At 39.8% G+C, this 16,620-nt stretch overlaps 1 protein-coding gene across 5 annotated transcripts in view; it reads left to right on the top strand.

Moving 5' to 3' along the window:
* LOC307140227 (protocadherin alpha-C2-like) overlaps window positions 1-16,620 on the top strand; it is a gene marked incomplete at its 5' end in the record, with an annotated part of 201,324 nt that overhangs the window by 149,160 nt on the left and 35,544 nt on the right. The window contains one exon of one of the 5 annotated variants that reach the window (XM_079839563.1): window positions 5,024-7,396. The exons of the other annotated variants lie outside the window; for them this stretch is intronic. Within the exon in view, the coding sequence (XP_079695689.1) occupies window positions 5,024-7,396 (2,373 nt within the window). Of the gene's footprint in view, window positions 1-5,023; window positions 7,397-16,620 lie in introns of those variants that run through there. 5 annotated transcript variants of the gene reach the window in all.

The raw sequence follows: 16,620 nt of genomic DNA, 5'->3' as shown, positions 1-16,620 counted from the left end.
TGATTAATGTTAAAGCTGTTGATTTAGATGAGGGCGTAAATGGTGAAATAACTTATGCAATTGTTAACAAAGACAAAAATGTCGATGCATTCTCAATAAACCCAGATACAGGAGAAATCACTGTACAAAAAGATGTAGATTACGAGCAAAGGAATGCAATTGAACTTCGAGTACAAGCGAAAGATAAAAGTAATAACCCCAGAGCTGCACACTGTAAAGTATTGGTCGAAATCGTAGATGTCAATGACAACATACCGGTGATTTCAGTGACGTCTCTAGTGAGCTCTGTAAAAGAAGATGCTCCGATTGACACAATGGTTGGAATGATAACTGTAACTGATAATGATGCTGGTAAAAACGGACTGGTAACCTTAAAGATTGAGGGCTCTGTTCCTTTTAAAGTTCAGAACTCGTACAAGAATTATTACACTTTAGTTGTTAACGGTCCTCTAGACAGAGAGCGCGCGTCCGAGTATAAAGTGACCATCACAGCTACTGATGAAGGGACTCCGCCTCTCTCCAGCACCAGTGTCATTGCTGTACACGTTTCTGATGTGAACGACAACGCGCCGCGCTTTCCAGAGCCCGTCATTAACGTTTATGTGAAAGAGAACAGTCAGATTGGAGCTGTTATTCATACAGTATCTGCTTTAGATCCTGACGTAGGTGATAATGCCCGGATAACATATTCTTTACTAGAAAGCTCTAAAAGCGGCCCGGTGACATCCATGATCAACATAAACTCTGACAGTGGAGATTTACACAGTTTACAGTCGTTTAACTATGAGGAGATCAAAACGTTTCAGTTTAAAGTTCAGGCCACAGACTCTGGTGTTCCTCCGCTCAGCAGTAACGTGACTGTAAATGTGTTTATCCTGGATGAGAATGACAACAGTCCCGGGGTTCTCGCGCCCTATTCCGAGCTCGGTTCCGTTAACACGGAGAACATTCCCTATTCTGCTGACGCGGGCTACTTTGTGGCCAAGATCAGGGCTGTAGATGCAGATTCTGGTTACAATGCGCTGCTGTCTTACCACATCTCTGAACCCAAAGGAAACAATCTGTTCCGAGTCGGAACCAGCAGCGGCGAGATCAGGACTAAGAGGAGAATGAGTGACAATGACCTGAAAACTCACCCGCTGGTCATTTTGGTTTGTGATAACGGAGAGCCCTCACTGTCAGCGACTGTGTCTATTGATGTTGTGGTTGTTGAAAGCGCAGGTGACGTCAAGACTCCATTCAGACACGCGCCGATAAAGGAGGAGAGTTTCTCGGATTTAAATCTGTATTTGCTGATCGCCATTGTGTGTGTGTCCGTCATCTTTTTACTGAGCCTCATCAGTTTGATAGCTGTAAAATGCCACAGGACAGACGGCAGTTTGGGCAGGTACAGCGCCCCGATGATCACCACACACCCTGACGGGAGCTGGTCTTACTCCAAAGCTACTCAGCAGTATGATGTGTATTTTAGCTCGGACACACTGAAGAGTGACGTAGTGGTTTTCCCCGCGCAATTTCCGCATGCAGATGCAGAACTGATCAGTATTAATGGAGGAGACACTTTTACCAGAACACAAACACTTCCTAATAAAGAGAAGGTAAGATATTTTTTCAAAAAGTGAGGAAAATGCATTCATCTATTCACTTTGGTTCAGAGCTGCCATTTCTTGAATTCCTTGTGCTGTATATCATTATTTCAGTATCTACTTTAGACTAGGGCTGAGGGGAAAATAATTGTGAACATTAGCCTTTTCTCCCAAAACTATTTTACTGCTGTTGCGCACTGGTTTAGAGTGCAGTTTTTTTTGTCATTTGCAATTGCGCGCTCTGTCCGTGGTGCTGAAAAACGTATGAATATATTTATGTTCCAGGTCTTCTTATCCTGTTTTGTTTACTTTATGTTTTGTATGTATTATCTTGTTCAGTATGTGCATTCGATGCCACTGTTATACTTAGCAAGTATGATGTGGAAACTTGTGCGATTTTGGACATATCATATATATTTATGCCCTTATAACTTATATATTAAACATCAAAATATTTTATTTGATTTAGAAACCTTAGAGTTTGCATTTGTCCGCACGATGTCACTAGCCTTCCATTTTACTGGAGAATTTCCACATCTCCATAAGCTCCGCCTCGTTTCGTCGCTTCCCGAGCAGAGAGGCTTTGTTCAGAATTCGCCATTGTGTCAGGAAGCTGCTGTCGTGCGTGGTTTCGTGTGAACATTTCCTCAGCGAATATGCTATCGGATTTTTATGATTTTGTCATATCCAGAAGATTTAGAGGCAATGGAATCCAAAGGGAGATCAAAATCTCGGTTTTGGCTTTCTGTGTTCTTTCTGTGTCGGCTTTGGAATATAACGGGCGGACAGTTTGTCTATTCCGTGTCTGAGGAAGCAAACCCAGGAACTACAGTTGGGAATTTGGTGAAGGATTTTAATTTGAATATTCAAGATCTTGAGGTACGAGGGTTTCATATAGTTCCGGGACCGAACAAGAGGTATTTCGATGTAAATTCAAAAACTGGAATTCTCCATGTCAGAGAGAGAATTGATCGAGATGAAATATGCGAGCAGAATATGAAATGTTCGCTGCCTTTAGAAGCCATGATTAGCTCTCCAATGAATGTATATAGATTTGAAATAAATGTAATTGATATAAATGATAATGCACCCGCATTTCTGACATCAAAAATACATTTAAATATTACCGAATCAGCTATTCCAGGGGAGAGATTTCCATTACAGAGCGCGTTTGACGCGGATGTGGGCAGTAACTCTTTAAAGAGCTACAAACTTAGTCCAAACGAACATTTCTCTCTGGATGTACAGGGCGGAGGAGATCAGAGTGTGTCTGCTGAGTTAGTGCTGCAGAAAGCTTTAGATCGAGAGAAACAGCCTGTGATCCAGCTCACACTGACCGCTGTAGACGGAGGAAAACCTCCTAAATCTGGCGCAACAGAGATCATAATTAACGTTGTCGATGTTAATGATAATATTCCTGTTTTCAGTAAGTCTTTGTATAAAGCCAAAACCGATGAGAATGCGGCACGTGGTACTCATGTGATTAATGTTAAAGCTGTTGATTTAGATGAGGGTGTGAACGGTGAAATCATTTATTCAATAGTGAATCACAACAATGACAAAAATGTCGATGCTTTTTCAATAAACCCTGAAACAGGTGAAATTTCTGTACGAAAAGATGTAGATTACGAGCAGAGGAATGCGATCGAACTCCGAATACAAGCGAAAGATAAAGGTTATAATCCAAAAGCTGCACACTGTAAAGTATTGGTCGAAGTCGTGGATTTGAATGACAACATACCGATGATATCAGTGACGTCTTTAGTGAGCTCTGTTAAAGAAGATGCTCCGATTGACACTATGGTAGGAATGATAACTGTAACTGATAATGATGCTGGTAAAAACGGACAGGTAACCTTAAAGATTGAGGGCTCTGTTCCTTTTAAAGTTCAGAACTCGTACAAGAATTATTACACTTTAGTTGTTAACGGTCCTTTGGATAGAGAGCGCGCGTCCGAGTATAACGTGACCATCACAGCTTCTGATGAAGGGACTCCGCCTCTCTCCAGCACCAGTGTCATTGCTGTACACGTTTCTGATGTGAATGACAACGCGCCGCGCTTTCCAGAGCCCGTCATTAATGTTTATGTGAAAGAGAACAGTCAGATTGGAGCTGTTATTCATACAGTATCTGCTTTAGATCCTGACGTAGGTGATAATGCCCGAATAACATATTCTTTACTAGAAAGCTCTAAAAGCGGCCCGGTGACATCCATGATCAACATAAACTCTGACAGTGGAGATTTACACAGTTTACAGTCTTTTAACTATGAGGAGATCAAAACGTTTCAGTTTAAAGTTCAGGCCACAGACTCTGGTGTTCCTCCGCTCAGCAGTAACGTGACTGTAAATGTGTTTATCCTGGATGAGAATGACAACAGTCCCGGGATTCTCGCGCCCTATTCCGAGCTCGGTTCCGTTAACACGGAGAACATTCCCTATTCTGCTGACGCGGGCTACTTTGTGGCCAAGATCAGGGCTGTAGATGCAGATTCTGGTTACAATGCGCTGCTGTCTTACCACATCTCTGAACCCAAAGGAAACAATCTGTTCCGAGTCGGAACCAGCAGCGGCGAGATCAGGACTAAGAGGAGAATGAGTGACAATGACCTGAAAACTCACCCGCTGGTCATTTTGGTTTGTGATAACGGAGAGCACTCACTGTCAGCGACTGTGTCTATTGATGTTGTGGTTGTTGAAAGCGCAGGTGACGTCAAGACTCCATTCAGACACGCGCCGATAAAGGAAGAGAGTTTCTCGGATTTAAATCTGTATTTGCTGATCGCCATTGTGTGTGTGTCCGTCATCTTTTTACTGAGCCTCATCAGTTTGATAGCTGTAAAATGCCACAGGACAGACGGCAGTTTGGGCAGGTACAGCGCCCCGATGATCACCACACACCCTGACGGGAGCTGGTCTTACTCCAAAGCTACTCAGCAGTATGACGTGTGTTTTAGCTCGGACACACTGAAGAGTGACGTAGTGGTTTTCCCCGCGCAATTTCCGCATGCAGATGCAGAACTGATCAGTATTAATGGAGGAGACACTTTTACCAGAACACAAACACTCCCTAATAAAGAGAAGGTAAGATATGACATATAGCCTAAAGTATATTAATTTGCTTTAAAATGTGTAAACCGAAAACAAATGTGTTTTTACCTTTTTTCTTACTATTTATTTTGTCATATTATAGCCTAGTTTTCTCTACGGAGCCACTTGGTGTCAGTATAGAAGTGTTGTGCAGCATTCGTGCGCGCCCACATTGGCTCCTCCTAGTCCTTACTTGAGCGCGCGCTCATGCGCTTTGTTCTATTTCGTCTTTATGGCTTCATGCATAGAAAACAAATGACATATAGTGGAATATAACCAAAGAATGGAACCTGTTTTGTTAATATTATTTTTGCAGCGATTGGTGGAGTTTACAAAATAGATGCGCAATGGCAAGGATCATTCTTCTCGGCGGAACTGTTTTTTGTCTGGTTTTGCTGCGCCTGCTGTCTATGGCTTCAGCCCAGATCGCATACTCCATTTCAGAGGAGGTGAACACGGGGACATTTGTTGGAAATATCGCAAAGGATCTCAATTTGAATATCCAAGAGCTGGAATCACGCGGATTTCACATCCCCGCAGTTTTGGGAAGGAAATATTTTGAGGTTAATTTGAGAACTGGTGTTCTGTTCGTCAGCGAAAGGATCGACAGGGAGGAATTTTGCCCTGCCTCACCGCAATGTTCAGTGAATTTAGAAGCCATTGTTAATAATCCATTAAACCTGTTTCGCATTGAGATACATATTTTAGACGTTAATGACAATGCTCCGTCGTTTCGTGTTAGGTCTAAGCAATTTAACATATCGGAGAATGCGTTTGTCGGCGACAGATTTCAGTTGCCGAGAGCGTCGGATCCTGATGTTGGAGCGAACTCGGTAAAGAGCTACAAACTGAGTCCGAACGAGCATTTCTCTCTGGATGTACAGAGCGGAGGAGAGCAGAGTGTGTCTGCTGAGTTAGTGCTGCAGAAAGCTTTAGATCGAGAGAAACAGCCTGTGATCCAGCTCACACTGACCGCTGTAGACGGAGGAAAACCACCAAGATCTGGTACAATGCAGATAATCATAAATGTACAAGATGTAAATGATAACGCACCCGTGTTTGGTAAAGCGCTTTACAAAGTGCGTCTTGTTGAGAATGTACCAGTGGGAACATTAGTCATAAATCTGAATGCCACTGATTTGGATGAGGGTGTAAATAGTGAAATCGTTTATTCTTTAGTTCACCAAGACAGCGATGACAAAACAAACGTTTTTAAAATTGATTCTGCTACCGGTGTCATTTCAGTGCAGGGCGGTGTGGATTTTGAGCAACACAATGCTTATGAGATTCATGCTCAGGCTAAAGACAAAGGAGCGAGTCCGCGGTCCGCGCACTGTAAAATATTAGTAGAGGTTTTAGATATAAACGACAACGAGCCAGAAATATCATTAACGTCACAAGTGAACACAGTAAGGGAGGATGCTAAAAAAGAAACAACGGTTGCTTTGATAACGATATCTGACAAAGACTCGGGAAAGAATGGGAATGCGCACGGGAAAGTGGTAGGTGATGTTCCTTTTAAATTGCAGTCCTCGTATAAGAATTATTACTCTCTTGTAGTGGATGGGCCGTTGGATAGAGAGCGTGTTGAGCGATATAATGTCACAATCATGGCGTCAGATGAAGGGACTCCGCCTCTTTCATCCACACGCGTTTTCACGGTGTATGTATCTGATGTTAATGACAATCCCCCACGGTTTCCAAATCCTGTTATAAATATATTTGTAAAAGAAAATGGTCCTAAAGGCCAAATCATTTACACAATTTCTGCTGTTGATCCGGATTTAGAGGACAATTCCAAAATTATTTATGGATTACTGGAACCACTTAAATCTGGAACTGCATATTCTGTTGTTAGTATAAACTCTGACAGTGGAGATATACACAGTTTACAGTCGTTTAACTATGAGGAGATCAAAACGTTTCAGTTTAAAGTTCAGGCCACAGACTCTGGTGTTCCTCCGCTCAGCAGTAACGTGACTGTAAATGTGTTTATCCTGGATGAGAATGACAACAGTCCCGGGATTCTCGCGCCCTATTCCGAGCTCGGTTCCGTTAACACGGAGAACATTCCCTATTCTGCTGACGCGGGCTACTTTGTGGCCAAGATCAGGGCTGTAGATGCAGATTCTGGTTACAATGCGCTGCTGTCTTACCACATCTCTGAACCCAAAGGAAACAATCTGTTCCGAATCGGAACCAGCAGTGGCGAGATCAGGACTAAGAGGAGAATGAGTGACAATGACCTGAAAACTCACCCGCTGGTCATTTTGGTTTGTGATAACGGAGAGCCCTCACTGTCAGCGACTGTGTCTATTGATGTCGTGGTTGTTGAAAGCGCAGGTGACGCCAAGACTCCATTCAGACACGCGCCGATAAAGGAGGAGAGTTTCTCGGATTTAAATCTGTATTTGCTGATCGCCATTGTGTGTGTGTCTGTCATCTTTTTACTGAGCCTCATCAGTTTGATAGCTGTAAAATGCCACAGGACAGACGGCAGTTTGGGCAGGTACAGCGCCCCGATGATCACCACACACCCTGACGGGAGCTGGTCTTACTCCAAAGCTACTCAGCAGTATGACGTGTGTTTTAGCTCGGACACACTGAAGAGTGACGTAGTGGTTTTCCCCGCGCAATTTCCGCATGCAGATGCAGAACTGATCAGTATTAATGGAGGAGACACTTTTACCAGAACACAAACACTTCCTAATAAAGAAAAGGTAAGACTTTTTTGCGCGGGCCGCTATTAGTCCTAGTAAAACATAATTTTTTTTCTTCAATTCCTATGTGTATACACAAATACAATCTCCTGTTGAATCATGAGCTGTATTTAGATAGTCTGAGAGCTCTCCATGGTGCTGAACCACACTGAGCTTGAGCATAGTTTGACTCTGTCCAGCAACAGTGTGCTGAATGGTGCCTTATTGAATACCTATTTATTTGACCAAAGTAAAGAGATCAGTTTCAAGTTTTTTTTCCTCATATTTGCAACTGCTTATTTATTAGTGAAGGTTTATTTCGTTTTTTTTTTTTTAAATGATATTATTGCAGAGATTACCATGGCTGTTTCTAGGCCATCAGTCAGACGACTGTCACATGAAGTGGATTTGCCGCTGTCTGTGTCATGTTAGTTAAAGAGGCCATGCTCGGCTTCCGTGTTCTCCGAAAAATCTCTGGCACATAAACAGGAAAAAATAGGATCCTGCTACTGGGCTCAAATTTACAAGCGCTATCTTACTGAACACATTTCCCCTGTTTTTTTTCATTGTCCTTTTTTCTTCTTCTTCACTTACTGTATGCAGTACTGGTTACTGGTGGTACACCTTTTCATACTATTGTGTCTCCCGTTCCAAACACCCAGCCTCTATCTCCTATTCAATCCATTTACAAGCTATTTCCCAATGGTTGTTTAATTTAAATTCACTTTGTAAACAGGATTCAGCAGATTAGCATTAGCAGGACATTTTTAACTCTCTCTCTCTCTCTCCATGCAGCTGCGCCCCAGCAGGGTGTGAGCCAAACAGATTCTTTCTACAGCCTGTAATTTGGAGACTGCTGTCTTATAGCCCTATATATAGTTCTGTCTCATTCACAAAATAAACCTGTATTTTATCTCTTACATGGTTTGATACCTTAAATGGTTGGATGCTTTCTCTCTTGTATCGGTCTATGCTTTTAGGTCAATCTGGTTGTGTTTGTCTCTGCTGTAGTGTTTAGTGGATTGCATCAGCTTGCCTACAAAGCCACATATTTACATATTGGTTTAGATACTATCAGCATAAGAGTAAGATGTTATGCTGATAGCATGGGGGAGGGGGGTTAGCCTAAATATTAGAATTTCTTAGGATTGAACAGCAGCGTTTGAGCTGACAAGAGCTCCAGAAAAAAAAGATGACTCATAAGCAAAAAAAATTTCAAATAGCATATGTGTGCTTGAATTGAAGCAAGAACATCTGACCTTTTGTAAAAACAGAGTTAGCATTATTAGTGAACATTTGATTATTAATGTTTTGTGCACAGCAACTGCTTTTTTATAGGTTTTGTGTGCTTTAATGTTGGATGATTTTTTTTTAAGTTTTACAGTAGACCTGCAGAATTGCTCTTTTGCCATGTTTGCTTTGTTGTGCTGAGCAGATCCACACAAAGCAGAATTCAGATCTGTTATTGTCTCTGTGCCGGCTGAGATTTTCCTTCCAAGCTGATGCATGTTGCCCGTGTGGGAGAACGAGAGGGGGATGGGAGAGAGAGAAAAAGGGATAGAGAAAGGGAGGAGAGTGGGGGTATTGAGAAAGGAGAGATGGGATAAAAGGTAGAGGGAGGAATACGCAGAGAGGCAGACAGAGAGAGAGAGAGAGAGAGAGAGAGAGAGAGGAAATGGAGTGGGGGAAGGGATGGTAATTTTCCGTTCTGCGCTGCAGGAGCCCTTGGTTTGCAGGCTGAGCTCATAGCTGTGACATCATCACTGTCAATCCCACCAAAACCCCACCCTGTGCTCCAGTTCTGAGGACAGAGTCACCCTGACAACAACCTCAAACATAATCATGAGTGTATATGTGTGTCTGTGTTTGTGATAGTTTGCTAATAGAGAAGAGGATGCACGATTGATATTTGTTGACCAGTAGTAAGAGTGTTTCATTACAGTCCTGCAATGACCCTGGTTTGTTCAGAGCATTAAATCGATTTTGTGAGCACATTACCTAGGTAGAAAGAAAAAGAGTTCAGCTTATTGCTTTACATTTCAGCAATTTCACTTAGTGCAAGAGAAGTGCTCTCATTATGAACAGATAGAAAGTGAATTTAACATCAGTTGTGCTGCATTAGAGCGTTAGATCCTCCCTTGTATCATGACTTGCAAGAATGAGAGTGCTAAGGCAAAGATTTGTTGATTTTATTGCGTCTTGTTAGTTGCTAAAATGTTGTTTCGTTTTCTTAACTCTCATCAATCAGTCAATTTGAACCTCTGGTTTGTGCATGATTATTTTAACACAATTTGTATTGTATTTAGCCTTAAACATTTTGAATATAATTGGCAATATTGACTGTTTGGCTGACTCCTTTGAAGCAAGTTTAGAGCTAAATTGAAATACTGGATGTTGTCATTTTTTTTGTTTGTTTTATCGCCCAGTCCTAGTTTTTTTCCTACAGTTATGAACTAGACCACATCAGTTCAGTGACCGGTTACTGTATAAACAGGTTAGTGACATATGCTTCTTTTGTTCTCTTTACTCTTCTGTCTGCTTCCCATTCTTTCTGAACACACACCGTAATGATGTTACATTGCGATCTTAGCACTTAGTGTCTTTCCTTATCCCTCCATCTCCAGGTTGTCATGGTGACCGGGCTCTGTTTCTTTAGAACTAGCCAATGCTGCATTTTGCCACACCCACAGAGAGAGAGAGAGAGAGAGAGAGAGAGAGAGAGAGAGAGAGAGAGAGAGAGAGAGAGAGAGAGAGAGAGAGAGGGGATGAGAAAATGAGAAAGAGCACGCTGTGTGGAGTCTGTGTGAGCAGAAAGGGTGTGGTGAGCTGGTAAAAGAACGGAAAAGACAGTAGAGTCAGAAGATGCTCATGGAAAAGAGGGAATAAATGGGGAAGCAGGTGGTATCAGGCCAACAAATGAGGGTGTCAGGAGGACAATAAAACAGATTTACTGAATTAATTCACTCTCAGGATGGTGAGTGGAGAAACAGCAGCCCCTGGGAGTTTAGCCACTGATTAAACATGACAGAATTTATCAAAGTCTTATTGAGAGACTGTGTGAGAGAGAGAGAGAGAGAGAGAGAGAGAGAGAGAGAGAGAGAGAGAGAGAGAGAGAGAGAGAGAGAGAGAGAGAGAGAGAGAGAGAGAGAGAGAGAAGGAGGGGGGTATATGAGTAGATGGTGACACATTTTATTAAGCACCTTGTCTTTCCCAAAAAGTCGGTATATATTTTTTCTAATAAAACAAATCAGTGGTTGAGTTTTATAATTTGAGATGTACATGTAAAGCTTTTGACTATTGGCATAAAATCCAGGGCATATATTAGCTTATTCTGCTTAGAAGAACCTTTAAATTGTAGTATAGTGATATGTTCTTCAGACGACACTGAAAAAAAATAGCCAAAACAATATTTGTTTTGTGCCTAGAACTCCCCTACATGAAGATTTATGAGTATTAACAAAGCAGAGTGTACAGTTGTGCAAGGAATTTGAGGACCAAATTAAGGACACACAAATCTATATAAAACTCTTTCAGTTTGCCATTATAAACCTCCCAACGTTTGACAAACCAAGCAGCTATTTATTTCCCTGATGCACTAATTTATCAGCCTGTTCACTTCTAAATAGAAAGAAACTTATAGCAAGCCAACTGTTATGTGTACTACAGTATGTGTTGTTAATTTACAAAACTATTATGAACAATTCTGACTATGGAAAGCTAAAAAGTGACACAAATAATTTTTTCTTCTTCTTAGTTTTACAGTTTTTTTTAAATTGCTTAGACACTAAAAGTGTTACTTGAGGCCCACTCGGTGAAACCATTCACTCAATGCACCTAATCTTCAGACCAAGTCTGCAAAACTGCAAGCACATTACATGCTTTACACTCAGTTTGCTATTATAAAACAAACTCTAAACACAGTTCTCTATATTACACACATCTCTCAAAACGAACAGCTCTTGTGTTTTATTTGGGAAACTGCCATTTAAATGCCACACTCATTTACTGATTACCTACACAACATGATCATATGTGAAAACACTTATACATAAATTAATCTCTTAGAAATCAAAACTCAGTGTTTTCAGATACAAATTAACTATTTTTACCCTCTTGCATTTCTGTTTATAGTGTAAATATACCTAATTTGATCACTCAGAAATCAAACATCAATGTTTCGAGAAACAAATACATTCATTTTTGTTTTTTTGTAAATATATATATTGAATATGCATACAAGTCAAGTCACCTTTATTTCTATAGAACTTTATACAAAACAGATTGTTTTAAGGCAGCTCTAACAAGCCAATTGTGTCTTTATTCAGCTCAAGTCAGCTCAGTGTTGATTCAGTTCAGTTCCATAACTGTGGGCAATTCATCAGTTGTGTATACATACTGTATATACAGTGTATTTGTGCACATGTGCATGTAAGTGCTATGACAAATTCCTGCACTCTGAACAAGCAAAAGACACAACAGAGTAATGTTTTACATTCACACAAATAATGTTTTACATCTTTCACATCTGTGTGTAGTTTGGTGTGTATGTGGCTAATCATAATATGTTTTTACATATAATGTAACTACAGTTACTACACAAAAACACAAAAGTTTTTAATGAAGTGTTTGCTTTTGCAAGAGATTTCTGACAGTTTGAATCTAGTGTGTGCGTGTTTTGTGGTTTTGTGTGTAGAGTTTTGAGGATTGGAGCCATAGTTTCAAAACTGTGTGTAAGCATTTCTGTATGCATATTCAATATATATATATATATATATATACACTTTAACCAGCAATGCAAGAGGGTTAAGAAAAATTATTTCTTTCTCAAAACACTGAGTTTTGATTTCTAAGAGATTAATTTATGTATGAGTGTTTTCACACATCATTGGGAGGTATAAGTAAATGAACGTGGCATTTAAATGTCAGTGTTTCCCAAATGAAACACAAGATCTGTTAGTTTTGATTGAGGTGTCTAATGTAGAAAACTGTGTTTAGAGTTTTGCAAAACGTTTGTTTTACAAGAGTGTAAAGCACATAATGTGCTTGTAGTTTTTGACTAAGTACATGAGTGAATGGTTTCACTAAGTGGGCCTCAAGTAACACTTTTAGTGTCTAAGCAATTAAAAAAACTGTAACCAGTACTTTCTTAGGTAAGTACACTGTAAGTAGATGTAAGTGCACATACTGTAAAATAAGGTGCAATCACTGATACACATGATATGCCCCTATAACCAAGCAGCAAAGAGAAAAACATAGAGAGAAGAGGAATTTGTCTGCTTGATATTCACACACATTCACACATTTATGGGGTCGTCAGTAGTGGTTTTGTGGCTCTGTCTGTGCAGAGGCCTACTGAGGCTTGTCTGCATTGCCTGATAGCTTTGTTTCACCTCCACAGGCGTCTGTTTTAGAATCAGGCTTCTGAAGGGCAGCCGGTGCTGAGGCAGCAGGGTTTATCAGGGCCCCAGAGGTCGAATTGTTTTATGTTCGGTAAAATCATGGCCTGTTCTCTGACGGAGAAATGTAATGGAGGAGAAATTACACACGCTTTGGGATCGCAGATCCGGGAATCGAGTTGGCTTACAGATAGATGAAGAGAGTTCTGGGTGCGTTAATCTGTGCCTGCAGAGAATAGAACAGAGAAATATGAATGTTTTATTTATTCTGCAGTACCTAAAAGGCGGGTTTGGAAAAGTGCTAGAAGTTTGAATGCTTGTCTAAAAATCTAGGCTATGATTAGCAATGCCTATTTTGGGAGTTTTGCTTAATTAATAGAAATCTATAAATATTTGTTGTGACCATGTTTCAATTTGATTACAGATTCCCGGTTTTACAGGCAAGGCTTAAGACCCAGACTAAAATGCATGTTTGAGCTGTTTTAACTGAAAGCAACTTGCACTGGCAGATCTTAAAATATATCAATGCCGTTGTTTTGTCTCAAGATGCACACCTGTAATGTTTTTTTCTTCTTCTTCTAACTAAGGCACGTTTATAAAAGCTGCTTAAATACCCTAATTGAACTAAGGCCTAATCCTTGCTTGACATAAATCCTATACTGTAAAATACAATTAGGCAAATCCAGGAACTCTACCCCATAAACCAAACAAAACCAAATGCAGAAAAATATATCATGCTACAGGATACAAGAGTAGCAACACATCACACACAATGCATGCTAGAAAAAAAAGTCATAGTGCATCATGAAATGTGACGTTTTAATCTGTCCTTGCCACTAGATAAGTTGGGGATATGGATTTGGAAATTTGTGCAACTGAATTACATTTATAATGGATATGGATGTAGAAATATACAAAGAAGATGCATATATTTTGCCTTCTCACTCACTCTTCCCTTTCTCTTTCACACTTTATTCAATTCTCATTTTGATGACTGTGACAGTTTGTTTTACAATAATGCAATCATTTAAGGGTGGCAGAGAAGGAAAAAAGAGGAAGAAAATATTTTCTGACATTTTACAGACATGTCTTAAAAAATAGATTATGCTGCAAGAGAAACGGAGGAGATGACAGACAGACATCCGTATTGAGAATAAGAGCTGTGTTTAGAGATGCGATTTGAAAAAAAAAAGATTTATTTGTTATATTCCATTATGTCTTGCTAAAAAACCGAGCAAGAGATGCATCTAATGCATTCTGATATGTGAGCTGTAGAGACCTGCAGTTCTTCTTTTGTACCCATAGAGGTCTGACTTTACCCATGCTCTGTTTGACAACATCCAGTAGTGCATGCTGACACACCCAGTCATTCTTTTCTTCTTGCTCTTTCAGGCTATATCTATATTCCGGTCTCCTAGAAATAAAATACTAAAGGTGTCAGCAAAAAAAAAAAAAAAATTATTGATTTAATTATTGATTTGTAGCTTATACCATTGCAAAGCTTTAATCAGTATAATATCAAACGCTGTGTACATTAAATTACAAAATTAGAATTTAATTAACAAGCACAGGATTCTGTATTTCTATAGCAAATAAAATGTAATCTGTTAAAGAAACAAACATCTATGCTAAATATTAAACATTAACATGTTTTTTGAAAAGAGTGGTAGTTTTCTGATGATGTCATCTGCCTAACCCCTTTTACTATGAATGATAGATGCAGTGAGGTCATCACTCGTGGCTCTGAGCAGTGTGACAATGAAGAGGGAAGCCCCAGTCAAATAGAAGCCACAAAACTGACTCACACACACATTTTGTAGACAGACAGCACTGACTCACACACTCTCATAAAGACCCTCATTTCATAGAGACATGTGAGGACAATTCAACACATGAATTATAGAAATAAACATTAGTGCTCCGACTCACCTGACTCACTTCTAATGACTGTGCAACAGTCTCCAAGCTGCTCCTGCAAAGCTCTGTGCTGCACAATAGCCATTATTGCAGTCTAATGGATGTCTTTTTAAAGGGGCAATAACTGCACTGTAATGATCCAGCGTTAATATTTTAGAGTCATTTATAATGAGTGAGTAGAGCTGGAAATTAATATCTCACAGTAGCACTCTGATGAGCTGAAGACTCTGATGAGAGGTGATTATTCTGTCATTTTCTGCACTATGCTGTCAAGTCTATCTATCTGTCTGTCTGTCTGTCTGTCTGTCTGTCTGTCTGTCTGTCTGTCTGTCTGTCTGTCTGTCTGTCTGTCTGTCTGTCTGTCTGTCTGTCTATCTATCTATCTATCTATCTATCTATCTATCTATCTATCTATCTATCTATCTATGTCTGTCTGTCTGTCTGTCTGTCTGTCTGTCTGTCTGTCTGTCTGTCTGTCTGTCTCTGTCTGTCTATCTATCTATCTATCTATCTATCTATCTATCTATCTATCTATCTATCTATCTATCTATCTATCTATCTATCTATCTATCTATCTATCTATCTATCTATCTATCTATCTATCTATCTATCTATCTATCTATGTCTGTCTGTCTGTCTGTCTGTCTGTCTGTCTGTCTGTCTGTCTGTCTCTGTCTGTCTGTCTATCTATCTATCTATCTATCTATCTATCTATCTATCTATCTATCTATCTATCTATCTATCTATCTATCTATCTATCTATCTATCTATCTATCTATCTATCTATCTATCTATCTATCTATCTATCTATCTATCTATCTATCTATCTATCTATCTATCTATCTATCTATCTATCTATCTATCTATCTATGTCTGTCTGTCTGTCTGTCTGTCTCTGTCTGTCTGTCTGTCTGTCTGTCTGTCTGTCTGTCTGTCTAATCTAGTCTATCATTTTCAATGATTTTCAATCCTGCAATTTTATTTCCTTTTGTAATGGTCTTTAAATGGTCTCGGACATTTGGATGCCACTGCATGTATACAAATAATATGTGTATGTTCTGCTTACATTTAGAAAATCTGATAGTTGAAGTAAAGGTGCCTTAAACAACCTTTAATTTTAAAAATATACAGACATATTTCAGGGGAAGCCAATGAATGGGTGGTCGATGAGAATTGTAGAGGACAGAAATATGTCCCATGACAGAAACATTCAGCCATTGTATAACATAGATGTTTATGCAATGGCTGTTTGGGTGAGTTTCGGCTTCAGAAGGAGCAAAGCAGCATCTTTTTGTTTCTTCTGACAGTTGTCTATTTGGGCAGAGAGTAGGAGAGATAACTTCATCTAAAACCCTGAGGGGGGAAACAATTAGCAGCAGACAGCAGATGGATGCGATTCTAACAGGTAAAGCAGGGAGATGTCAATGTTGTACAAATGCATCACAGCACAATGAGACACAGACAACAACAGTGAGAGAATGTGTGTGTGTGTCTGTGTGTACATGCTACACAGACCTCGAAGGAAAGGCCAGGTGTTTGAATCAGCTTGCGTGCATAATTTGCGAGATTACCAATGATGTTTTCCGTCCCCCTTCTTTCAAATGGGCGTAAACAGCCATGCGTGTCCCGCAGGGAGCATCTGTGAAATGTCAGGGGCAGCTCAGTCAGAGCTCACCTTTGCCGAGTAAAATAGAAAAGATGTCTGTGCTCATTTCTCAATTGGTGAATAATGCATAAATTATACATGAATAAATGAAAAAGTGAAAATAAATAAATAAATAAATAGGTTTAATTCTATAGTTCGAATATATTATTTGCTTAATTCTCTAATGAGATTTTTTTTTTTCTGGGCTCACTTTGTATTAGGTGGCCTTAAGTACAATGTACTTACTGTGTTCAAATTGTATTGCAAACCACTTTTGCTGATATTGA

This window comes from Gobio gobio (genome assembly GCF_949357685.1).
Source record: "Gobio gobio genome assembly, chromosome: 16".
NCBI classification, from domain to species: Eukaryota; Metazoa; Chordata; class Actinopteri; order Cypriniformes; family Gobionidae; genus Gobio; species Gobio gobio.
Note: the sequence above shows the minus strand (reverse complement) of the source record. Positions and strands in the feature narration are given on the sequence as shown.